At 39.0% G+C, this 20,837-nt stretch overlaps 1 protein-coding gene across 4 annotated transcripts in view; it reads right to left on the bottom strand.

Moving 5' to 3' along the window:
- TRIP12 (thyroid hormone receptor interactor 12) overlaps nt 1-20,837 on the bottom strand; it is a 71,074-nt gene that overhangs the window by 18,837 nt on the left and 31,400 nt on the right. For 2 of the 4 annotated variants that reach the window (XM_077929902.1, XM_028731158.2), the window contains exons 5-25: nt 20,209-20,314; nt 19,426-19,562; nt 17,782-17,865; nt 16,655-16,750; nt 13,942-14,090; nt 13,365-13,400; nt 12,945-13,040; nt 11,402-11,494; nt 11,094-11,255; nt 10,686-10,754; nt 10,435-10,600; nt 8,783-8,900; nt 8,494-8,650; nt 7,821-7,974; nt 6,259-6,487; nt 5,498-5,616; nt 4,473-4,680; nt 4,092-4,192; nt 3,031-3,205; nt 2,087-2,228; nt 96-287 (exon numbers count right to left, since the gene is read on the bottom strand). In XM_077929902.1, coding sequence (XP_077786028.1) covers nt 96-287; nt 2,087-2,228; nt 3,031-3,205; nt 4,092-4,192; nt 4,473-4,680; nt 5,498-5,616; nt 6,259-6,487; nt 7,821-7,974; nt 8,494-8,650; nt 8,783-8,900; nt 10,435-10,600; nt 10,686-10,754; nt 11,094-11,255; nt 11,402-11,494; nt 12,945-13,040; nt 13,365-13,400; nt 13,942-14,090; nt 16,655-16,750; nt 17,782-17,865; nt 19,426-19,562; nt 20,209-20,314 — 2,789 coding nt within the window. The remainder of the gene's footprint in view (nt 1-95; nt 288-2,086; nt 2,229-3,030; nt 3,206-4,091; nt 4,193-4,472; nt 4,681-5,497; nt 5,617-6,258; nt 6,488-7,820; nt 7,975-8,493; nt 8,651-8,782; nt 8,901-10,434; nt 10,601-10,685; nt 10,755-11,093; nt 11,256-11,401; nt 11,495-12,944; nt 13,041-13,364; nt 13,401-13,941; nt 14,091-16,654; nt 16,751-17,781; nt 17,866-19,425; nt 19,563-20,208; nt 20,315-20,837) is intronic. The other 2 variants (XM_077929903.1, XM_077929904.1) reach the window with 1 other exon arrangement.

The following is a 20,837-nucleotide window of genomic DNA, read 5'->3' as shown; positions in this document are numbered from 1 at the left end:
GTCTTTTAATACCACCTCCCTTAGATTCTTGAAAGAGTAAATAATGAACACAAGAATAAAGCGACCCCTTTAATACTGAAGCTGTAAGTACTTACTGGAGAAGAGAAAAACACATGAAGGAACCTTTTCAATCTCACATCCCTGCATACAGCATCTTTTTCACTCTTAGACGTCAAGTAAAGCAGCAGCTGTTTCATAAACCCACTATGCTGGATCTCAAATGAAGAAACATCAGACTCAGAGACTATACTACGGATTTCTACAAGGCACTCAACTCCACCATCCACCTGAAATAAACAGTCTCTGTATGAGAATGAGGCTTAGTAGTCCAGGAACTATTCCACAAATGGAACAAGAACCAGCATATTTAAAAATAAAAACTCAAATCCAGAGGAATACATATCCCAGATTTTTTTTTACACATACTCTGCACTGCCTTACTTACTTTACACAACTTAAGTGAGCATGTGCAGAAAAGTTCATGCCAATACACCACTAAAAGGCAGCATATATGTAGCGGCCTTATGAGAACGTAACTATTCAGCACATTACACTGAAACTGGGTGCCTAAATAATGTCATCCAGGATGTTTTTCCCTCAAAAAGGACTCCTGGAGAGGCTTGAATGGAAAGTCTATTCAGAAATATTTTCTACAAGTTGGTTCAATGTTTACTGAGCTAAGAATAAATGTGCCCACATGTTCCCCCCTCCCTTCGTGTGCCAGCTTCAGGATTTCTCTCATGGTTTATGTCACAATTTCCCCAATACATCTAAATCATGAAACTGTGGCTTCATATCTGCTTACCAAACAGGATATGATCATCACTAAATGAGCGCCAAAGAACTTTTAAAACTAGCTGATGTTTGAAAATACTAGTTGTATGCCAATACCACCATGCAGTAACACTGACTATGTAGCTGTGTGAGAAAATTATGTAAGGAGGGCATTTTAAAACAGTGAAATACTGACTCTGCACATAACGGTAAGCCAGGAATCCCAAATAACTTGAACTATGATATGATCAAGCAGTGAGCTACTGCGTGAAGCCCACTCCGCTTCTCTTCACATAAGCAGGCAGAACAAAAATCAGGTTGTGATAGCTTAGCATAATGTCTAAACGCAGGATTCTGGTCTGTTGCTCCTAAATTTGTTGGACAACAAATCATAGCTTGCTTGGAAGTCCAACCAACTAGAATTCCGCATTTGGGCATCACACTGAACTATTCCTTCTTCATTTGTTGTACCTGCTATGCCTGAAGAGAGCGCAAGCTGCATGCACTAGCACACTGCTTGACCGTACTGTACAACTTGCTGGCTGCACGTTCATCGCCTTTTAAAATTCCAGCAATCTTTAAGATTTAGGACATCATCCATCCTAAAAGCAGAGCTGGGCACACTTTTAAGAGTCCCCTGTTCACTGACCTTCTACACATGCACATGGCAGCATGCTAGATCACCACCAAGAATTTACCACGGGATAGCTAAAGTGGTGTCCTTCAAATGTTGCCCAACTCCCATCAGCCCCAGACAGCGTGGCTATACAGGACAATGGGAGTTGCAATCCACCATATTAGATGTCCAAATCTATTATACCCTCTCCCCTCCCCACCAAGTTACATAAACATCTATTGAATCCTCTGTGTGTAAAACTGCATCCATCACCCACTCTAAGGATTGTGTCCCAATATTCATATAGTTACAATGCTCAGGGAGCACTATTTGAAGATTACTGGCTTACTTCAGTTATGAAATTGTTTTTGTAACAAAAATGTAGCGGTTCTTATTGAATCATAAGGCACTGGACATACATAAATTGGCAGTGACAACATACTAATATACCCTCCAACATAGAAGAACTGCAAAATGGAAAAGTTAGTGACACCAATGGCTTTTAAACAGACAACTTCTGAAGCTTAGAAGCTGGATGCAATAAGCACCAATGACCTCGCTATTTTAATAAATAAATAAGGGCAGAAAAGGCTTGGGGCTTATCCATGTGTACATTCTAAGTAGTATTAAACTATTTGTTCTTCCTGTTAAAAGTTTGTCCTCTCATTCCAATATAGATTAAAAAGATATTCTAACCTGAAGGTTGAGTTGTTCAGTTGCAGTGCAAAGTCTCTGTAACACATTTAGTGCAGGGTTGCTTCCATCCATGTTCTCAGAGCTAAAATAACGCTCCACAAATTTGTGGGCTTGCTCTTTAATCCAACCCTTAATTTTCTCTCTACAAGAAATGTACAGTTTAATATATTGAACACTTAACATTGGCATACTAAGCACAACTGCCCTGCACAACTTGAGTACATCTTCATAGTGCAAAGAAGTCTCAGAGGTAGGAAAAGCTGCAAGGCCAAGAATTTTCTTCCCACCAAAAAGAACTCCCATTGCACTTTAGTCCAGGTTTGTTAAATATAGACAGTTACTATATCCAGATCGCTCATGAATATAACTTCATTGTCCCTGCAAACTCATCTCCCTCTACTCTGCTTGTCCTATGATTTAAAGAATTTATCCTCTGCCTTCCATACATATACTTTTACTCCCCATTCTGTAAACTTCATTTTGGCACATTCTGTCCCAGCTTGAAGTTCTCCATCATCCTCTCCTACCAAAATTTTCTATTAAAACCAAGACTAAGCTGCCACAGACAACACGGGTAATCTATATTAAACTTTTTTTGCACGTCATAGTAAACTATAGTTAACAGTTTACTGTGAACATGCTGATCTGGATCACTTTGGTCCTCCCCACCAGCAAGCTGGAGAAACGGGTCATGGTGCCTGGGCTTACTGTGGGTGTTTGATCTGTTGCCAAGAACAAACCTTGGTTACAAGATTGCAGTTTGATTAAAAACAAACATTGGTTTGAACACAATGCTAAGCCAGGAATCCTGGCCTGTTCTGCAGGAGAATGTGACCAAGATCAATGTTCATAGTAAACCATTAACTCTGGTTTACCACGGCATGTGAACTGGGCCACTATAGGCTTCACTGAATGGAGTTCTGTGTAGTGAAGTATGATTGTACCTGTTGTTGGATATTGTGTCCTTTGAGGCAGCTCTTGCCAGACCACTCACACCTGCTGTACGTGCTGGTTCAATGTTGTTGCTATTGGACTGTGTGCTTAATCTTCCCCAGGTTTTAGGATTCAAACTTGCCAAGAAGGAAGATTTAGGAGATTGAGTAGCTGTAGGGCTTTTAGCTTTTGGAAAAAGAGAATGGGAGAGAAAGTTTCAAGTTTAAGCTTTAAAAAGTCTTAAGCTTTACCAATTGGCATTAAAAGCCACCAACATTCAGAGTTCTGCTCCCTTTTAATGCATGTCATGTTTTCCTCCTAAGCAAAGCTATGAGATAAGCAATTATAGCTCCCAATTGTGGAATAAAATATTATCAAGTGCATCTTCAAAGTGATTTAAAGACACTTAAATGTTTACAGATCAAATGTGTACACAAACATACATCACTTCTAAAGCTGCTATGTGCATCTATTTTATCATGTGTCCACACACTACTAAAAGGTCACCAGCACTGTGTACAATGGATTCATCTCATTTTAAAAAAGCTTAATACTCGCCACCTTTCTTTTTACAGAAAGAATGGTCACAGCAGTAGCAGAAAAAGAACATTACACACAAAGACACAGCTAAAGGAAGCAAGTAAAATCAAGTAAACTGAACTTCAGTGACAGCCAGGAGGTATCATCACCTACCTATAAAGGGGGGGGGGGGTTGCTGGGGGGGGGGGGAATCAGCCGCAGCCTTCACTTTAAGCTTTGTATGGAGCATATAGCTTCTTCTGCATTTAATGAAAACTTTGATTTCCAGAAACAATAAAAAATTTCTTCCATTTGCATATTCTAATAATCTAATCAAAGCCACATTTGTGCGAAAACAAGAAGTTTCCAGTCAAAAATATATCAGTTCATTCCGTTGCTCAAAATGCAACGTCACTGCTTTGATTTGGAAATATTTATTTTACAGGTCTGCCAGCATCTAGGCATTTAGGGCATATTCAGAACTAGAAAACTTTCTTTTCTGAGGACTGTACAGCACTGCTTCTTAAGTAGCCAGAATATTTGATTTACTTACCTTGATTGTCTACTTTGTCATCATCTCTGGGAGGTGAATACTTTGGCCGCCGGGGCCCACGTTTTGGCAATCTTTTTCTCTTCAGAACATCACTTAATCGGCTATCAAATGTGGAAAAATGCACATGTCATACATACATCAGGCCTGATACATTACATTTGAACCAAACTGTAATATATTTGAACCAACCTGGATTTTAAATTATAGCTAATAATCTCAACTAATAAACTGGTATGTTAGCATTTTTCTTCCAATTTAGCAGACAGCTCAGATTATTTTAATACGTCTGTCAAAGAAAGCATTCTAATGTGGGACCTCAACCTATTTCTCAGCAATGCCATTAGTAGCGTTTTGTTCACAGACCAAGTCAAACACACTCACCCCTGTGGACTCAGGTCCAGAGAGTCTTCCCTGCTGTGCTGTAAGCTTGGAGATCCTAAGTCTGCGGCTGCATTGCTAGCAGCAGTGGCTGTTCCAGTGCTTATTGTTGTAGTAGCACCCAGCGTTCCTGAGCCATTAGTGCATGCTTTGGGGGGACTTGTCAGCAAAGCCTCCGATTCTGCAAGATTTTTCACCTGGTGCATTACACCTTTTTTAAAAAGAAAGATAGCCTTCAGTGACAAAGAGACACATATTTCAATGTGGTTTGCTTGTTCAAAACACATGACCAGGGGTGCCAACTTGAATGAAATTTGGGGGGGGGGGTGTAAGCCCCACCTTGCATAATCTATCACAAGACCTTGCACACGCACACCATTTAATAATAATAATAATAATTTTTATTTATACCCCACCCTCCCCAGCCAAGGCCGGGCTCAGAGCGGCTTACAAGTAATAATAAAAACAAGTTGAATGATTACAACTTAAAAACAAAATTAAAATACAACATTAAAATATTGAAACATTAAAATATTAAAATGTAGCCTCATCGCAGGAGGAGAAGGAAAAGAAAAAAGAGAGGGAGGGAATCAAATTGGCTCCAAGCCAAAGGCCAGGCGGAACAACTCTGTCTTACAGGCCCTGTGGAAAGAAATAAGATCCTGCAGGGCCCTGGTCTCATGAGGCAGAGCGTTCCACCAGGCCGGAGCCAGTGTTGAAAAGGTCCTGGCTCTGGTTGAAGCTAATCTAACTTCCTTAGGGCCTGGGACCACTAGGGTGTTGCTATTTATGGACCTTGAGGCTCTCCGTGGGGAATACCGGGAGAGGCGGTCCCGTAGGTACGAGGGTCCTAGGCCGTTAAGGACTAGCAGCACTCATTAACTTTGGGGGGGAGGGCTGCCCACTCCAATATTTTATTGGGGAGGAGCAAAGGGTCCTCGGCCCCTAGGAGTTGGCTCCTAGGCACATTTTTAACAATACAACAAGGCACATGAAGAGCTACACATGAATCTAACTTCTGCCATTACCTTCTCTTCTGAAGTAAACACTGAAAATATCAGGTAACTTTTGCATTAAGATCTCTGCCATTTGAAGGGCTCCAACTACTATCTTAAGGTCTTGACTTGACAGCATAGAGGCTATATGACTGCAAGAGAAAATGAAGACAAACAAAATTCAGCAAGATGAAAGCAGCTTCATTTACATTTTGCATACACAAATGAGGACATTTTCAGTACTGGGCAGGTTGCTGAAAGTGGGAAGGAATGTTATATTCCTGGTACTGTGAGATCAATTTCACACACTGCATGACAACATGCCTGACTTGTTGCTTTCACACAGACAATGATGTGCAACCAATTCTGGGGTTTAAGTTTTGTGTTTACAAATAGGTTTTTATATTTTGTCTGGAATCTACATTTTCTCCTTGGTCAACAAGCAATCCAGTCAATAGGCCATTCGAAGACCAATTGCCATATAATGAGCATTTTGGGATTTTGTCACCGTAAAATAAAAAAAGCACATCCATTGAATATACGCAATTAGAAAGCAGTTATAGTTAATGAACAATGGATATTCATTAATTAAAAACGCTGTGCCTTTCATTTCTAAGAGAACACAATGGCAATCATAGCTAAACACAGAAGCCTCAAGTGGTAACCAGATATCTTAAGTGGCAGTTTGCATTTTGAGACTCTTGTTTTAGTCAAATGAACTGCTAGATTAAGAATCTGACTCATCACAATATCATTCAGGATAGGTTTTGCATCAAAGTGCGCATAACAATTACCTTGATACTGCATGATTTTTCAGCACATCCTTCAGAAGTTCAGCATCAGCAAAATAAATTATCCTAAGAATTGCTCTAAGGCACTTGTGTCTTACTGCAGGTCCAGCTGAAGAACTGTACACTTCATAGAGAACACCAAATAAGGTTTTAATGAAAGATTTAGCAAGTTCTGGGTCTTCTTTCATTAACTGTGCTCGAGCATCATCCTTCTTTGATTCTGGATGTCCACCTACAGGAAAATAACTTGACCATTAAATATCAAGGAATGGTATGTTGTTTAATTTTATCCAGCCTAAACCCCTCAAGGTAACATACTAGAATAAAATTTACCAAAACAAAACAAAAAAATGTACCAGGAAGTACTATTTATTTATTTCATAAAATTTATACATACCACTTGGTTGTAAAGAAACCTCCAAGTGGTTTACAAAAAGATGAAACACTACAACCAAGAAAAAAAATCACTACCATGTTTAAAAACAGCTGTCTAAACAAGGAAGTTTTTAGCCGACACTGAAAAGAGTACAGTGAAGGAGCCTGCTTTGATCTCAGAGGCAAGGAGTTCTGAAGTGCACATGCTACCACACCAAATGATCAAGTTCTTACAAATGCAGAACAGATATTATTTGACACCTGTAGTGCCAATTCCACAGATTGAAATGGTTGAGTGGGCACATGTAGGGCAAGGCCTTCTCGTAGGTAAACCAGTCCCAAGTTGTTAAGGGCTTTATTATGATAACAGTAACAGCTTGAACTTGATCCAACAAGCAAATTGACAACCAGTACAGATCTCTGAGCAGAGGTGCTATATGTTGACAAGGACTCACTCCTGTCAGCAGTCATACTGCAGCATTCTGCGCTAACTGCAGCTTCTGGATCAAGCCCAAGGGAAACCCCACAAAGAGTGCATTGCGTCAATCCAGTCTTGGAGAAACCAATGCATGAACACCAACCCACTGTGGGCTCCATTTTATTAGCATTCAAATTTCAGTTTATTGACCTTTATCCAGCACCAGTCCAGCACTGGCATAGCCTCTCCTGATTCAGATGCTATGGGGAGAGAAAGCTAGGTGTCACCCTCAAAATCCCCTGGTGACAGTTTCCTGCAGCTTCATATAGCAGGAGGGACAGTATAGATCCCACAGGGTGTAACAAAAATTGCCCATTGCTACTGTCTGGTAGCAGGCTTGCGGGGAGAAGTGGAACCACTGCAAAACAGTACCTCCCACCAACAACCCACAAAGTCACTTCAAAGGAATACCATTATTGATGGTATTGAAAGGTGCAGAGAAATCAACAAGAATCTGAATTTAATCTGAATTTAATCTGAATTTAATCTGAATTTAATCTGAATTTAAATTCATTTACCTAATTTTCACACTCTTAAAGAGTGGAAACTGGGCACGCATTAAATTCTCATTGTTACATATTGGAAAGCATGTGGCCCTAAATAGGATCTCGTTCCTTATGATAGGTATCTGAATGACACCAAACTTTATAGAGGAGACATGCCTTAATTTACAAAAGCAAAATGTGGGAACTATTTTTAAAATAGTACTTACTAGTGTTGGTATTGGCTAGAGGGTTAGGTTTTCTCTGAATGGCACGTGCTGTTCCAGTATCCTCATTGATCTGCTGCATAGAATTAAAGTCAATTGTATAAACACGCCCCAGCGTAGACAGACTTATTTCATCTTCACCAACCTGATGAGCTGCCTGAAGACAAATATGTAAGTTTAAACTCTGTATGAGTTTTGAGTTTACATAAATGAAGATACCGTGTTCCCCGCTGCTGAGGGATAAAATGGGCACAAAATGAAAGCGTTGGTAACAGCCTCATATATGGGCCATGCCACAAATAAGGTTTTAAAAATTGTTTTTTGCCTGCTTTATGGTTTAATTGTCCTGATTTCATATTGCAAGCTACCCTAAGCACTTGCTTGAATTTACTTTTTGTGGACTACAAGTTTAAAATTAACATTCCAAAGTTTTCACCCTGTACTATACAGTATCAGCAAGGAAACTATTTTAATGGATATATTCAGCTAAGTCGGACAAAAATATCCACCATTTCATGAAAATGACTATACATAAGCTTCAAAATTAACCTAGCCTGAGAAGATGATTTCCATTTCATAGCTAAAATTGGATTAATAATTGTTAACCAATGTATACATTTACAAGAGTGAACAGTGAGCAATGTCTTTCCTTATACAGCGGTGTGTGGGTTACTACCTCAATTATCCGGCTATCAATTCTGTTATAGGGATGCCAAAGACCTCTGTCATCTCGCCATTGCCATATTGCACCATCTGTGTTCTGTGCGTTTCCTTTCTTTAGCATGGTGTCAACAGCAAAAATTCCTTCTTTCGGTAAGCAAGGCATCAATTCACTGAAAAGAGCAAAAACAAGCAAACAAAATTAACAGCAGATTTTTGTGTAATGCTAGACTTCATGCCAGTGTATTACGAAATGGGATCTCACGACTGAAAGAAAAACTCACCCCAAAAAAAAAGAGCCTTACCAGATAAGTGATGTAAGCTCGTACAGTTCTTGAGGGCTTCTTGGAACAAGGTCAATTTGTTCCTGACAACTTCCATTGGAGGCTCCACAAAGAAGAAAGTGAAGAGTTTCTGCAATATCTTTAAGCATAAACAATCAATCACAATGTTACTCTGCCATGTCCGTAGTAAGCATTAAAGAATGCTCTCAGAATGGAGCAATTTCAAGAAGAATGCACTTAGTGTGTGTTTCTACTGCAAGAATTAAGTGTACACAGTAACAGTAAGCAACCCAAAACCATACTGCACACATGATCCTCTCTAAAGCATAAGCCTTCAAGTGTGTGCGCCTGGGGAGGTATGGAAAAATCTTCTGACTCTTTATACTATAGGCTGATGCTGGCAACTTTACACAAAATAAAACTGATATTGGGTCCTTAGCAACGACTTTGGGGGTCACCAGGAGGCCAGGGTCCCTAGTGAACATTACAGGTATTTGTTAGGGTGAGGGAAAGAGAAACCAGTGCATTAATTAGCACAAAGGAATTGATTGGCTGTAATTGGAGCCTACAGCTCATTCCCTCTCCCCACCCCACTGTTGACTAGGATTGCAAATAGTATAGAAAATATAGTCCTGTAGAGTGTGAAATCTGTCAGATCTACTGTCAAGACAGAGTTGCATCTAAATCAGTATGAGATGGGGAGGAGAGCGCACCTGCCCATCTTTGGGCAGGAGAGCTACTGCTGCTTACCATGAGGGAGGTTGGCATTGTGCCAATACACCAACAGAAGCAGCTCTACCAATGTGTTCACACAGCAGCAACCTCCCTCCTGCTTTGCCCCTCCCATTCTCTATCCAGGTAAGCAACCACAACTCTGCTACTAGGTAGTCATAAGTGCCACCTCCTGACCACGCCATCTGCTGCTGATCTGTGCCAGAGCTCCACATTTCTCTAAGTATGCTTCTTTGTCTCCATGTGCTCGTTTTGCCCTTTTCATATGGTGAACACACACACACACACTTCTAAGTGATGCATCTCAGTTTACTGGGTCAAGAGGATAGTCACGAGCACCAGGTTTGGAAAGCATCGTGTAATTTAACTAAATGACAAGATAGAGACATTTTTCTCATTAGAAACAACATGTGAACCAAAATTCTGAAATTCTGGTTCAGCTATCTTGTTTAAGCCTTCAACTAAAAATGTATGTTGTCACGTTGCAGACTTGAAAACATGTTTTGTTACTAAAAAGTTAGAGTTGAAATGAAAATCTGAGAAATATTTGCTGCACTAGCAGAACAGAAGCTGCTCATTGCAGTAGCCCACTATCACGATTTATCTATTTTTTAGAAATCTAGTGGCTTGCTATCTTTTGAGTTTTGTAGAATTACTACAAAAATATACACCCAGTGGCAGTTGCTATCCAAGAGAAAAGCTTTACTCAATTTTGTGTTCTCAATTCATCTCACTCAGCTTTCATGCCTAGTTTTTTGCAGTGCAACAGCTTTGGTTGCCCTGTGGAATGACATTTTCTTGGAGAGAAATGGAGAGAGTGCTATATCTTAATGAAGCTGCAGCAGCAGGCATTTAACTATTTGCTATCATTTCACTTGCCAGTCCTACAGACACTATAACATCTAGTAAACAGAGCGCTAAGAGCATACGCATGCACTTACTTTGCTTCATAAGTTGAACTGCTAGTGTAGGACAGTTGGAGCACATAAGGGAAAACATGCGCACCACCATGATGAACATCCCTGAGCTCAGAATTGGAGGAGTCACTACTAGGAGCTGCTGAATATTTGTGAGCAAATCCTTAGAGGCAACTTGCTGGAGGAGATTCTTCAAAGGAAAGAAAGAGGGTTTTAAGTATCATTTGGTCAAAACCTTTTTTCAACATTATGCTGAAGACAGAAATAGATGCTACCTCCTCATGTTGGAAGTTGTCCACTAGGCGTGCAAAACAGAGGCAAGTGCTTTCTACTGACTTTTTGTCCTAAGAAATTGAAAACAAGTGTTACATTTCAATATACAAGATTTGGCATGCAGGTACATCAAGAATTGCAATCCTGGAATTGTCCTATTACAGTGTTTGGCAGAGTTAACTGAGAAAGCATAAAAAGGACCTAGTCAAGCTAATACACAACCAAGAATCACAACCCAAGAACTGGGACAAACTACTTAATATCAATGTATTTCCATAGCCAAAATTATCTCCTTTAGAGGGCTGTACTACCATTAAGGTCCGGTGAAATTTCTCCACAGCACATGTAGATCAATCTAAGATTCACATATCAGAACAATTAGAAGATAGCTGACCCAGACAGTTTCTGACCTGGTGGGTTAGTCTTTGTGTAAGCAATGGCAGGGAATCTGCAACAAAGTGAAACTCATCAGGAGTGATGCTCTGGCAGCAGTTGGCAGCAATAGCTAGTGCATTCCTCTGGGCATTTATGCTGAAAAATTCCAGATACAGCAGACAGTCTGCTAAGCCTCCCTATAATACAAAACACACAAAACCAGTTCAAGCAAAGAGAGGACTTCAGATCATCAGGAGAGATACAGAAGTTTCTTGGAGCAAGTGCTCTTTAAAACAATCAAGATTAAAAATAGCCCCCTTTTTTAATCAGAAGAAATACTTACTGCCTGCAGAATAGCTTTACTATGTCTGCGTGATAACATCTCCAAGGCAGTGAGTGCCTGCTCTGCCACATCAATACACTGAATAACTTGCAGCTAGAACAAATAAAAGCAATTTATTTAGTTTTTAAAGTGATATGAAACAAGATTAGAAACTGATCTATGCTGTCAATCATTTCCCAATGTTCAAATTTTGAACCATACTTTAATAGTTTCCATTACCTTTAAACATGCACACTTTATAATATAACTTTATATTCACTCAGAAGCTTAAGTATTATATAACAGTAATTAAATTGCTCTTGTTATGCACCCTATACTATAGATATATATTTATTTTACACAACATTGGTGTGCTTCATTCTGATTCCTTACTTAATCACATGGAAAGAAAATGGGATTGTCCAGTATTTGTGTACAGTATTATACAAACCATTTCCAAATTGTAACATTTTACCCCATACTACTACTACCTATCATTATTTAATATTATTATTATTATTATTATTATTATATTATTATTATTATTATTTTGTTGTTGTTGTTGTTGTTGTTGTTGTTGTTGTTGTTGTTGTTGTTGTTGTTGTATCTGATTTAACTCAACCACAGCACTGAAATTTACAGTGTTCTTGAATCCTCCAGAACAGACTGAACAGAAAATTCAGGATTACTGGAACTGGCTGAGTCTTTAAGTTTACACTTTGCCAAATACATTTGACTACTCAAATGAATGTTCTGTAAACTCAGCCATAACTTCTGGCTTTGATGTATTCAGCTTACAGGGCTGTGGGTAGGACAGAAGCAAACACTTTACCCAGGCCCATTAGCCCAGGCTTGCAAGCCTCTTACCAAGAAGAAACCTATGTTCTCTATACAGTGTCCAGACATTGCTAGAGCCAACCAGAAACATTAACAGAAGCAACGTCCTAAACAGTGAGGCCCCCTAGAAGAGTGTGTGTGTGTGGACTTTGTTTTAAGTGACAATGTACCACACTACATTACATGCTCTGTCAAGAACTACAAGTCCCAGTTCTCTTAGTTTCTGCTGGCAATTTTTATGCAAAGGCAAGAGCTGCCAGCAGGGTGTGGCAGCCAACCAGCAACTGGGACAGGGGAGAGAACAAGTCCCATAATCTTGGACTTTTGAGACCCCAAGGACAGGAGACACCAGTGCTGCCAATAGGATTTACAGGCCCCAGAACATGCATAAACAATATAAAGATAGGCCTCTAATCTCTAGAATGGTTTTAGAACTGGCACTAGATTCCAGGGACAGGGAACGATATCTGAAGGTCATGCATCACTCATGTTTAACATATATACATACCTGCTATGCTATCATGTTTGTTCATAAATACAATCAGACGGCTAGAAATGTTAGGGAACTAAAAGCAGCTAAAAGAAACAAGTAAATCCTCTTTTTTTCAGGTGTTGGAGTCCATCTTAACACTTTATACCAGGTTGAGAAAAATTACTCTTTGTACTGCTTCATAAGACATTATGTTACAACAAATGTTAAGTTCATAAAGTTAGTTAACAGTATTACCTTTTCCAAAAAAACAGGAATTGCATCTACTACAACAGCAGATGATCTGGGAAGTGCTTCCATCATATAGGTTAAGGCTCGACAAGCATGATTCATCTATTAAAAGATATAAGAACATAAGAGCCCTGCTAGAGCAGTTCAAAGCCTATCTAGTCTAGAATTTTGTTTCCCTCCATAGCCAACCAGATGCGTATAAGAAGCCTACAAAAGTAGAGCATAAAAGTAATAGGTCTTCCCTACTGTTGTTCCCTAGGAAGTGGTTATCATGAGACATTCTGCCTCTTGTACTGGACCTAGCATATAGCCACCATGACCAGAGGCCATTGATCTAACAATGCTATCTAGAATGTGCAAACTAGCAAAGCCTGCTTTGAGATTTACCTGAAGCTGCATTTAACAAAGCGTGCATGAAATACTTACAATGTCAAAATTGTGCTCCATCTGCAGCAATGTTATCTGCAAACAATATGAAAGGATGAGTCAGCTTGCAAGAACAATTTCTAGTAAAAATTTCTAGTAAAATTCTAGTAATTTATAAGTGTGCTGAATCTACAATTCCCATCATTCCTAGCTAACAGGACCAGTGGGCAGGGATGATGGGAAATGTAGTCCCAAACATCTGGAGGGCCAGAGTTTGCCTATGCCTGCCTTATGAGATAGGTTAGGCTGAGAGAGACTTGCTCAAGGCCACCCACACAGCTTCATGCCTGAGCAAAAATTTGAACCCATGTCTATCCAGTTCAAATCCAAACCCCTACCCCCTACACTGGATCTCAAAATGGCTAGACAAGATGCACATTTATTCCCTAGTTGTCTGAAGCACAATCAGTAATTTGCTGTTTCTTTTAAAATGTCACTTTTTGCCAAGGCCATTGGTGAAACATACTGCTCTAAAACGTTTAGAGAGAATGCAATTATTGAAGCATTTACTTCTTCATGAAAACGCAGTGGATAATACATTACATGTTCAAATGAATGAGTGAAGACTGGTCCTTACCAGAGCTGGCACAACACTCTTGACTGGAAATCCTCCCAAAGTTTCTTCATTCCCCATGACCAACAACTGACACATTTCAATCACAGACTGTAATTGCTGGCTTTCATCAGTTGCCTGGAGCCCCTGCAGAAGTTGCTGAGCTTTAGAACCTAGAAAAATTGGGGATTTTGAAAGCTTAAATCTTCCACTTCCACAATATATTATCATAGTTGATTAGGAGAGACAAGGCATTTTCATTAGCTGCCTATCATAAATATGAAAGCAGGGAGTCAGTAATGCTGCATTTATATGCATCTTTGTTGATATTTAAATATTAGATTACAGCTACCAAATAAACCAACAGTATGTGCTTTAAGCTACTGAAATGCACTATAATATTCAACAGATATTGCAAACTGAATCCATCCTGATACGATAGGAACAGAAATAGAAACACAATTTAAGATCATTTTTTTAGCTAGCAGAGTTCTCAACCTGATCAAACCCTGGTAGATCTATGGGCACATAGTTCTGAATCACTATTCAAAATTAAGTTCCAAATTCACCTGCAATTGAGACACACACAGTTAAGCCTCTTCTCACTCCTGCTAATACTGCACTTGTAGCTTTCTGTACTTCAGGCTTTCTAGTGATGAACTGATGCCAAATGACAGATGCCTCCCCAGAGGACATTAAGCTGAATTGTATATTGTCTTCCTATGCCAACTGTAGAGAATTGCCTAACTGTAGAGAATTAGGCTGTTATGCTGTACTGTTGTGTCATTATACTGGAATAATTACACTGGCAAAACTTTGAGAGGATCCCGATTCTGTTTTAAACATTCAAAAACTTTTCTTCTTCATGGTACACCCTCCACAGTGAAGTACCAACAACAAAAAACCTTTAGTCAAAATATGCAGTTTTAATCAATCATGAGAGATTAGAGAAGAATGTGTTTCTGAACTGCAGCTCACCAGTCAAAGTTTCACAGTGTCAATAGACTGGGCGTACATCTAAGTCTGGATATATCATAGGCTACTGCTTGTGTTAACATATACATCATTTACTTAAAATACAGAGCTACTGATGAAACTTCTAACAGCATGGTAAGTAGATACATCTTCCTAATTTAGGAAAGCTTAGAAAATGTAAACCACCTTGGCCAATGGACTGAATCACTGTAGAAATATTTGATTACCTATGCAGAGGGGCTGTGTTTGGACAATGTTGGTTTATTAAATGGGGATTTAACTGTGAACCACTATTAAACCAGAAAGCCTCTAATAATAATTAACCATCAAGTACAATAAAAATAGTGAAAAACTCCTTTAAACTTTAGGATTCCTGCAAAAGCAATTATTTGAGAGAACAACCAGATAAGCATTAAAAAAAACATACTAAAGGTTGAAGATGGGTACTTTTCATTCCCAGCTGTCAGGCTGACCTTACTACAGGACAGATGGGGACAACTGTTCCTAGCATTGCAGGCCCTCCTGTGGGTCCATGTGGTTGTTCAGACTTCCTGCACTTCTTAGAAGGGGCCATGGTCCAACCAAATAGGAAGTGACTCTTGGACACTGTCAAACATGGCACCCCCTAGCCAACAATAGCCAGTGAAATTGGGAATGTGCATCCATGTCTCCAATCACCCACCCACAACTCCAGGAGAAGTGTTTGCTAGAAGACAGTACTGAATTAGGTACATCCCAATGATTCTTTCTGGCACAAGAAAGTGTTAAGCATGGCACTCCAATGCCAATAATAGCCAAAGTGTTTAGAAATGAAGAACTGGGGGTGTACACCCCAAGCTCTGAGCCACCACAAATCATATACCTAAAAAAAGCCTTGTACAATCAAAGACAAGCTTCCATGTAAGATGGCACAGAACTGGCATCCAATCCAGAGAAATAATCGTGTGCAATATACCATCCCATGCCAATTATAGCCAATGTATGCAGAATGAACAAAGTATCAGGTGTGTGTGTGTCTGTGTGTCATAATAAGTTTTCAGCCACTCTAAATCATACAACGACATTACAGCATTGTGTCCACCTCAGTGCTTAGTTTGGGCACAAGACACGGTCAAGCATGGTGCCCCCATGCCAACAGAAGCCAAAATGTTACCTAAAAGCTAATTTGGAGATGGACCCCTTGTAAGCAGTGGTTATTACTTTTCAATCCAACTACTTGGGAAGATAAAACATTATTTGGCAAGAATGTTAAAGGTCAACCTTGTTTTTACTGCACTAAAGTTTCCCCTTTGCCAAATCATAAAATGATGCCCACCACATATGGAACATGTCAGAATCCTAAGTCACATTGTGAAGCTGGAAAAGGATTAATGGTTGAATCTTGGTGAAAGGGCTGTGCATGTAAGCAAAAACCCCAGATTTAACTTGGCTTAAGAGACAGAGAAAGGATCATCCAAACCCAAATTCAAGTCTAGAAAGAAGTAGTTGTTTAAACAGGTTGCTTTAAATATGTTTCCCTTTGGCTGCAATAAATATAATTCAAGTGATTATGAAGAAATCCACAAATGTGGAGGTTTGACAAAAGCCAATTAATAGGATGTTTTTGTTTTTTTACTTGTTAATAAAAGTTACAGTACAAGATCTAAGTATTCTGAGAATTTAGTCTTAGAAGTAGTCCTTCAAGAAGCTATGAGGCTGAGGAGGGACAAACTTCCCAAGAGTACTAATTCCAGAAACTTCCTGGATGAAGCAGCTTACTTACTAGCTCCACTTCCAATTGTCCGATGAAAAAGTTGCGACATTCGAGGACCAAGAGGACCAAACAGATGTGGAGGAAGACCTCTAGCTTCCAACAGAGCTAGAGACAAAAATATACATATAACTTATTTGAAACTCATGCACAGCACCATAATTTATAATTCACATCACAGACTTTCAATGTTGTAGCACATATTATTAGTATGATTAAACCCTATACCATAACAATAGTGAGCCAATTCTAATCAAGATCTGAGTGCAGTGAAGAATTTTAATATGGGCTGAGCTACAATTGCTAACTTAGAAGCAATATTTTACATGCATTTATCTAGTCAACGGCCCCAAGCCTTGAAAGCAGTACAAGTTTAAAATAATTACTAGCATACATCCCACTTGAACACCTACTTAAAACAACGAAAACTTAGAAAACCTATTTATTCTGATTGAAAATGGAAGTTCCAATACCTATTAATGGTACTACTTAGGACAGCTAAAGGTTTCTATTAAGGACAAAAAGCAGTTGAATCCTCTTTGCTCTTCTAAAAAGAAAAAAAATTAAGAGCAAGGACTGTCAACTACCACCTAGAAGATAACGAAGCCAGTCTTTAGAGGATGCAGCGCTAGACCAAACAAAAAGATAAAACATTTTCTAATCACCATAAAAGCTGTTCCTTCCAATAATGAAACTTTGACTTTACAGTGTATGACGGCAAACGCAGTTCCAGAAATCAGAATGGGCAACATCCAGTGATAAGCAGACCCATTGTAATCTATGTACATTTATTTCAATCAATCTATTCTAACTTAGTTCTGTCTACTCAAAAGAACAATTTAGCTGGATATCACCCAATGTCATTTCCAACCTTCTCACCTCAAAAGTTTTATTTTTTATTTTAACCATGAAGATTTCACTTAAGTGATATGCCATCAATAATCAGAGTAATTGGAGTAGAAAGAGTGAAAAAAGACATACCAGTCCTGGAAAATTAATGCTGACTGATCTACATTTCCTTCCCAAAGAATATAAAAGTGCAGCATTAAAAATCCTTAACATTTTAGAACAAATCTAAAAGCTGTGTTAATATTTATTTACTGTAGTCATGAGTGTAACATAAGCCTCTTAGTTTGTACCTTGCAATCTCCCCATCTCAGAATCATCCGATTCACTTTCACCAGAGGTAGTCATGCCCACAGCCCCAGCAACAGAACTAGAAGCTACAGGAGGGGAAAAAATTAGTGGCACTATATTAATAAATCACACAGTATACATACTTGTTAACTCTTCCTGAAATCCTCCTTCCAAAGTAGTCAAAGAAAACCTTTAATGACTCCAGTAGGAATAGGAATGGGCATACAAAAAAAGCAGGTTTATTTTTAGTCTTGACCCACATAGTATGGAATGACTGCACTTGAACACACAAGGTCAGTTTAAACTTTCAGCCATGCAATATGGTTGAAACTTTGGGGCTTCTTTTTCTTTAGTAAATAAGCAATTTAAAACACAGGGCAATGGCATTACACCATATAAAATAATAACAGTTCAAACATATTTGCTTAAACAGAAAACTGACAGGAATATTCAGAATTAGGAGCTATAATCAGAACTTGGTGTGCCTTGCACCCTGCAACAAGGCTGCCAAGCAGATATGCACTAATACAGTTTGTAGGATTAGACTAGTGTAGCAGCTTTGTAGCTTTCACAAAACCACAGAGGTGAAAGAGGCAGAGGAAACACTTCCCACAGACTTGTGGAACAGACAAACATTTGTTCAGGGTACTATTAATTTGCTTGCTTGCAAGGTAAGTTGCTAACAGCAAAAATCTATGCATGTTTACTCAGAACTAAATTCCATAGATTCATTGGGATTTACTCCCTAGAAAGAGTGCATATGTCTGCCCAATACAATGAAAACTGAAGGGTGTTAAGATGCTTCTATTACCTGTTAATAGAAGTATAAACAAAACTAAGCAAATTAAAACTAATGTGCAAAAACAGCCAGTGAGCAAATGGATTTGCTTATATTCAGCAACACTTCTTACCAAAATGAAGTCAGTAGATCTATGATCCTATTAAGCACATGGTATATTGGACAGGAGCCAAGGCAAATGAAGGCTCACTCCTTTTTAACCACAGGAGAGGTATCAGGAGTCACATACACACACCCTGCCCTCACTGTCCCTTGACAAATATATTTAAAGGAAAACATCAACATTAAACCACAGTTAATACTAGCTAGGATTCCTTGTTTTAACAAGAATCTCAGCCAAACTTGAAACCTCAGCAAGAGACTACATATTTTTAGAAGGTGAGATCTAAATTTATCTTCAACTGACTTGAATAGAAACATAGGTATCACTAAGTGTAGCTGGTGCAAGAAAAAATAGAAATAGCAGTCCCATCCACAGGTTCTTAAGAGGAAACTGTTGGCAAAGTATGCTTTGAAGCTAAAGAACTATTTTAGGTACATGGTTTGGGAATGCTAAATGGGTCCTCTCTGAACAAGCCTCTATGCTATATTATAAACTGTCTTCCAAAGTCTCAAATGGAGTATAACAGATCACAAAGCAGAAACATTTCAAGTAACTCAAGTCCAAAGACCCTTTGAGCATTTTCTCCTTTTTAAAATCTGGCCAAAATGGAGCACTGATAAAGCGTGTAACCTCAGATACTTAAGTGTACTAGTATTGACATTTCTGGGCAGAGCAAATACAAACAATTTCTGGACAATAACTGCTTTTTCTGTCCCAGTGTTGAGTGAAACTAGTTAACCATACCTGCTGCTCCTTGTGGAGCCTCATCAGCTCGTGCAGCTGAAGAATTAACTCCATCCTGGTTGTTATCAGGATCAGCCATTTTCTCCTGTCGGCGAGCTTCAGCTGCTCCTCTTTTGCCCAGGCCAGAGCCTCGCCGACTGAAAACAGAGTTTTCATCAGAAGCCATCGAGATTACGCTATGTGGTCTACAGTGCTGGTACTATCAGCACTCAAAATTAAACCATGCAGACATGGAGTCATAACAGAACAGTTAAACTATATGCAAAAAGTTTTTAAAAGGGAAGTTCAAACAGTCACATCTGCAGATGAAGCAGATGAGGCATGTTGAGAAAAAGAGATGCATTATCAACATTATCACATCCATGCTTCGCTGACTTCAATAACTACTTGTTCAGATATGTCTACAACGAAATTTCCTTCTATTTTCCTAATTTCTATAGAAAGACCGAATTTCTGTATTGTTCAAAACAGCTGGTGAGTAATAATAACACATCTTCAAGACCTCACACCAGGCTAGTTAACAGCACTGTAATTAGATTATCTGAATTGGGCCGTAGTTCTCTTGTAACAAGTTAGGTTATTTTGTAGTGTCCATTTCAGCGCTGAGAAATTGGGCCCCTGTATTAAATTATCCTGTCTCTTGGGTGGTTTATTGCATATTATCCTGTAGTCACCACGACACAAATATAGGTTGTCAATAAGAGTGTGCTTTCTAAACTCTTCAGGGAGATTCCCTCAAACACAAATTCATCTTCACATGTAATTTTTAAAGTTCAAAAATACCTGGTACTAGCACAGGAGCCCGTGGTCTTTTGCCGTGTGCTCCGCCTTAAACTGGGGAGCTCCGCAGGTGGTGATTCACTGCGCTTTTTTGTTGATTTTCTTAAGCCTAAAGAGAGAAAAAGACAGCTGAAACAAAGACAATTCTAGTTTCTTTACGAAGACTGTGCTTCAGAAAATGAAACGAAGCTGCACATTCTTCCTCCTCTTGACCAAACGATGGATTCAAGGGAAAACACAAATTGTATTTATTCTCTATCAGATACAATACCTTCTGTGCTGCATGTATTTATGTGGTTAACAACAACAACATCACATTATATGCAATAACCTTGCCTGGCTATGCCCCTCTTTAATAAAAAGATGGGGGAAAGGTCCACATTGTATGGTGGTGGACTTGTATTCCAATACTGGAACTGGGACCATAAAATAGATGACAAATTTCAAGATTTTCTTCCACCCTGAATTGCAAAGCCTTTTTAAAGAAAGAAAACTTATTGAAGCATGCATCAGAATCCATCTTAAGCCTCTGGGCTAATGTGCATATCATAGTAAACCATGACTTACCACAAACAGTTTGTTGGAGCATACTGAAGAATTTTCTACCTTTACTCTGTTTGGCTTAGTGTTAC

Source organism: Podarcis muralis, chromosome 6 (assembly GCF_964188315.1).
Source record: "Podarcis muralis chromosome 6, rPodMur119.hap1.1, whole genome shotgun sequence".
Taxonomy (NCBI): domain Eukaryota; kingdom Metazoa; phylum Chordata; class Lepidosauria; order Squamata; family Lacertidae; genus Podarcis; species Podarcis muralis.
The sequence above is the reverse complement of the archived record's forward strand: the minus strand, read 5'-3'. Positions and strand labels throughout refer to the sequence as shown.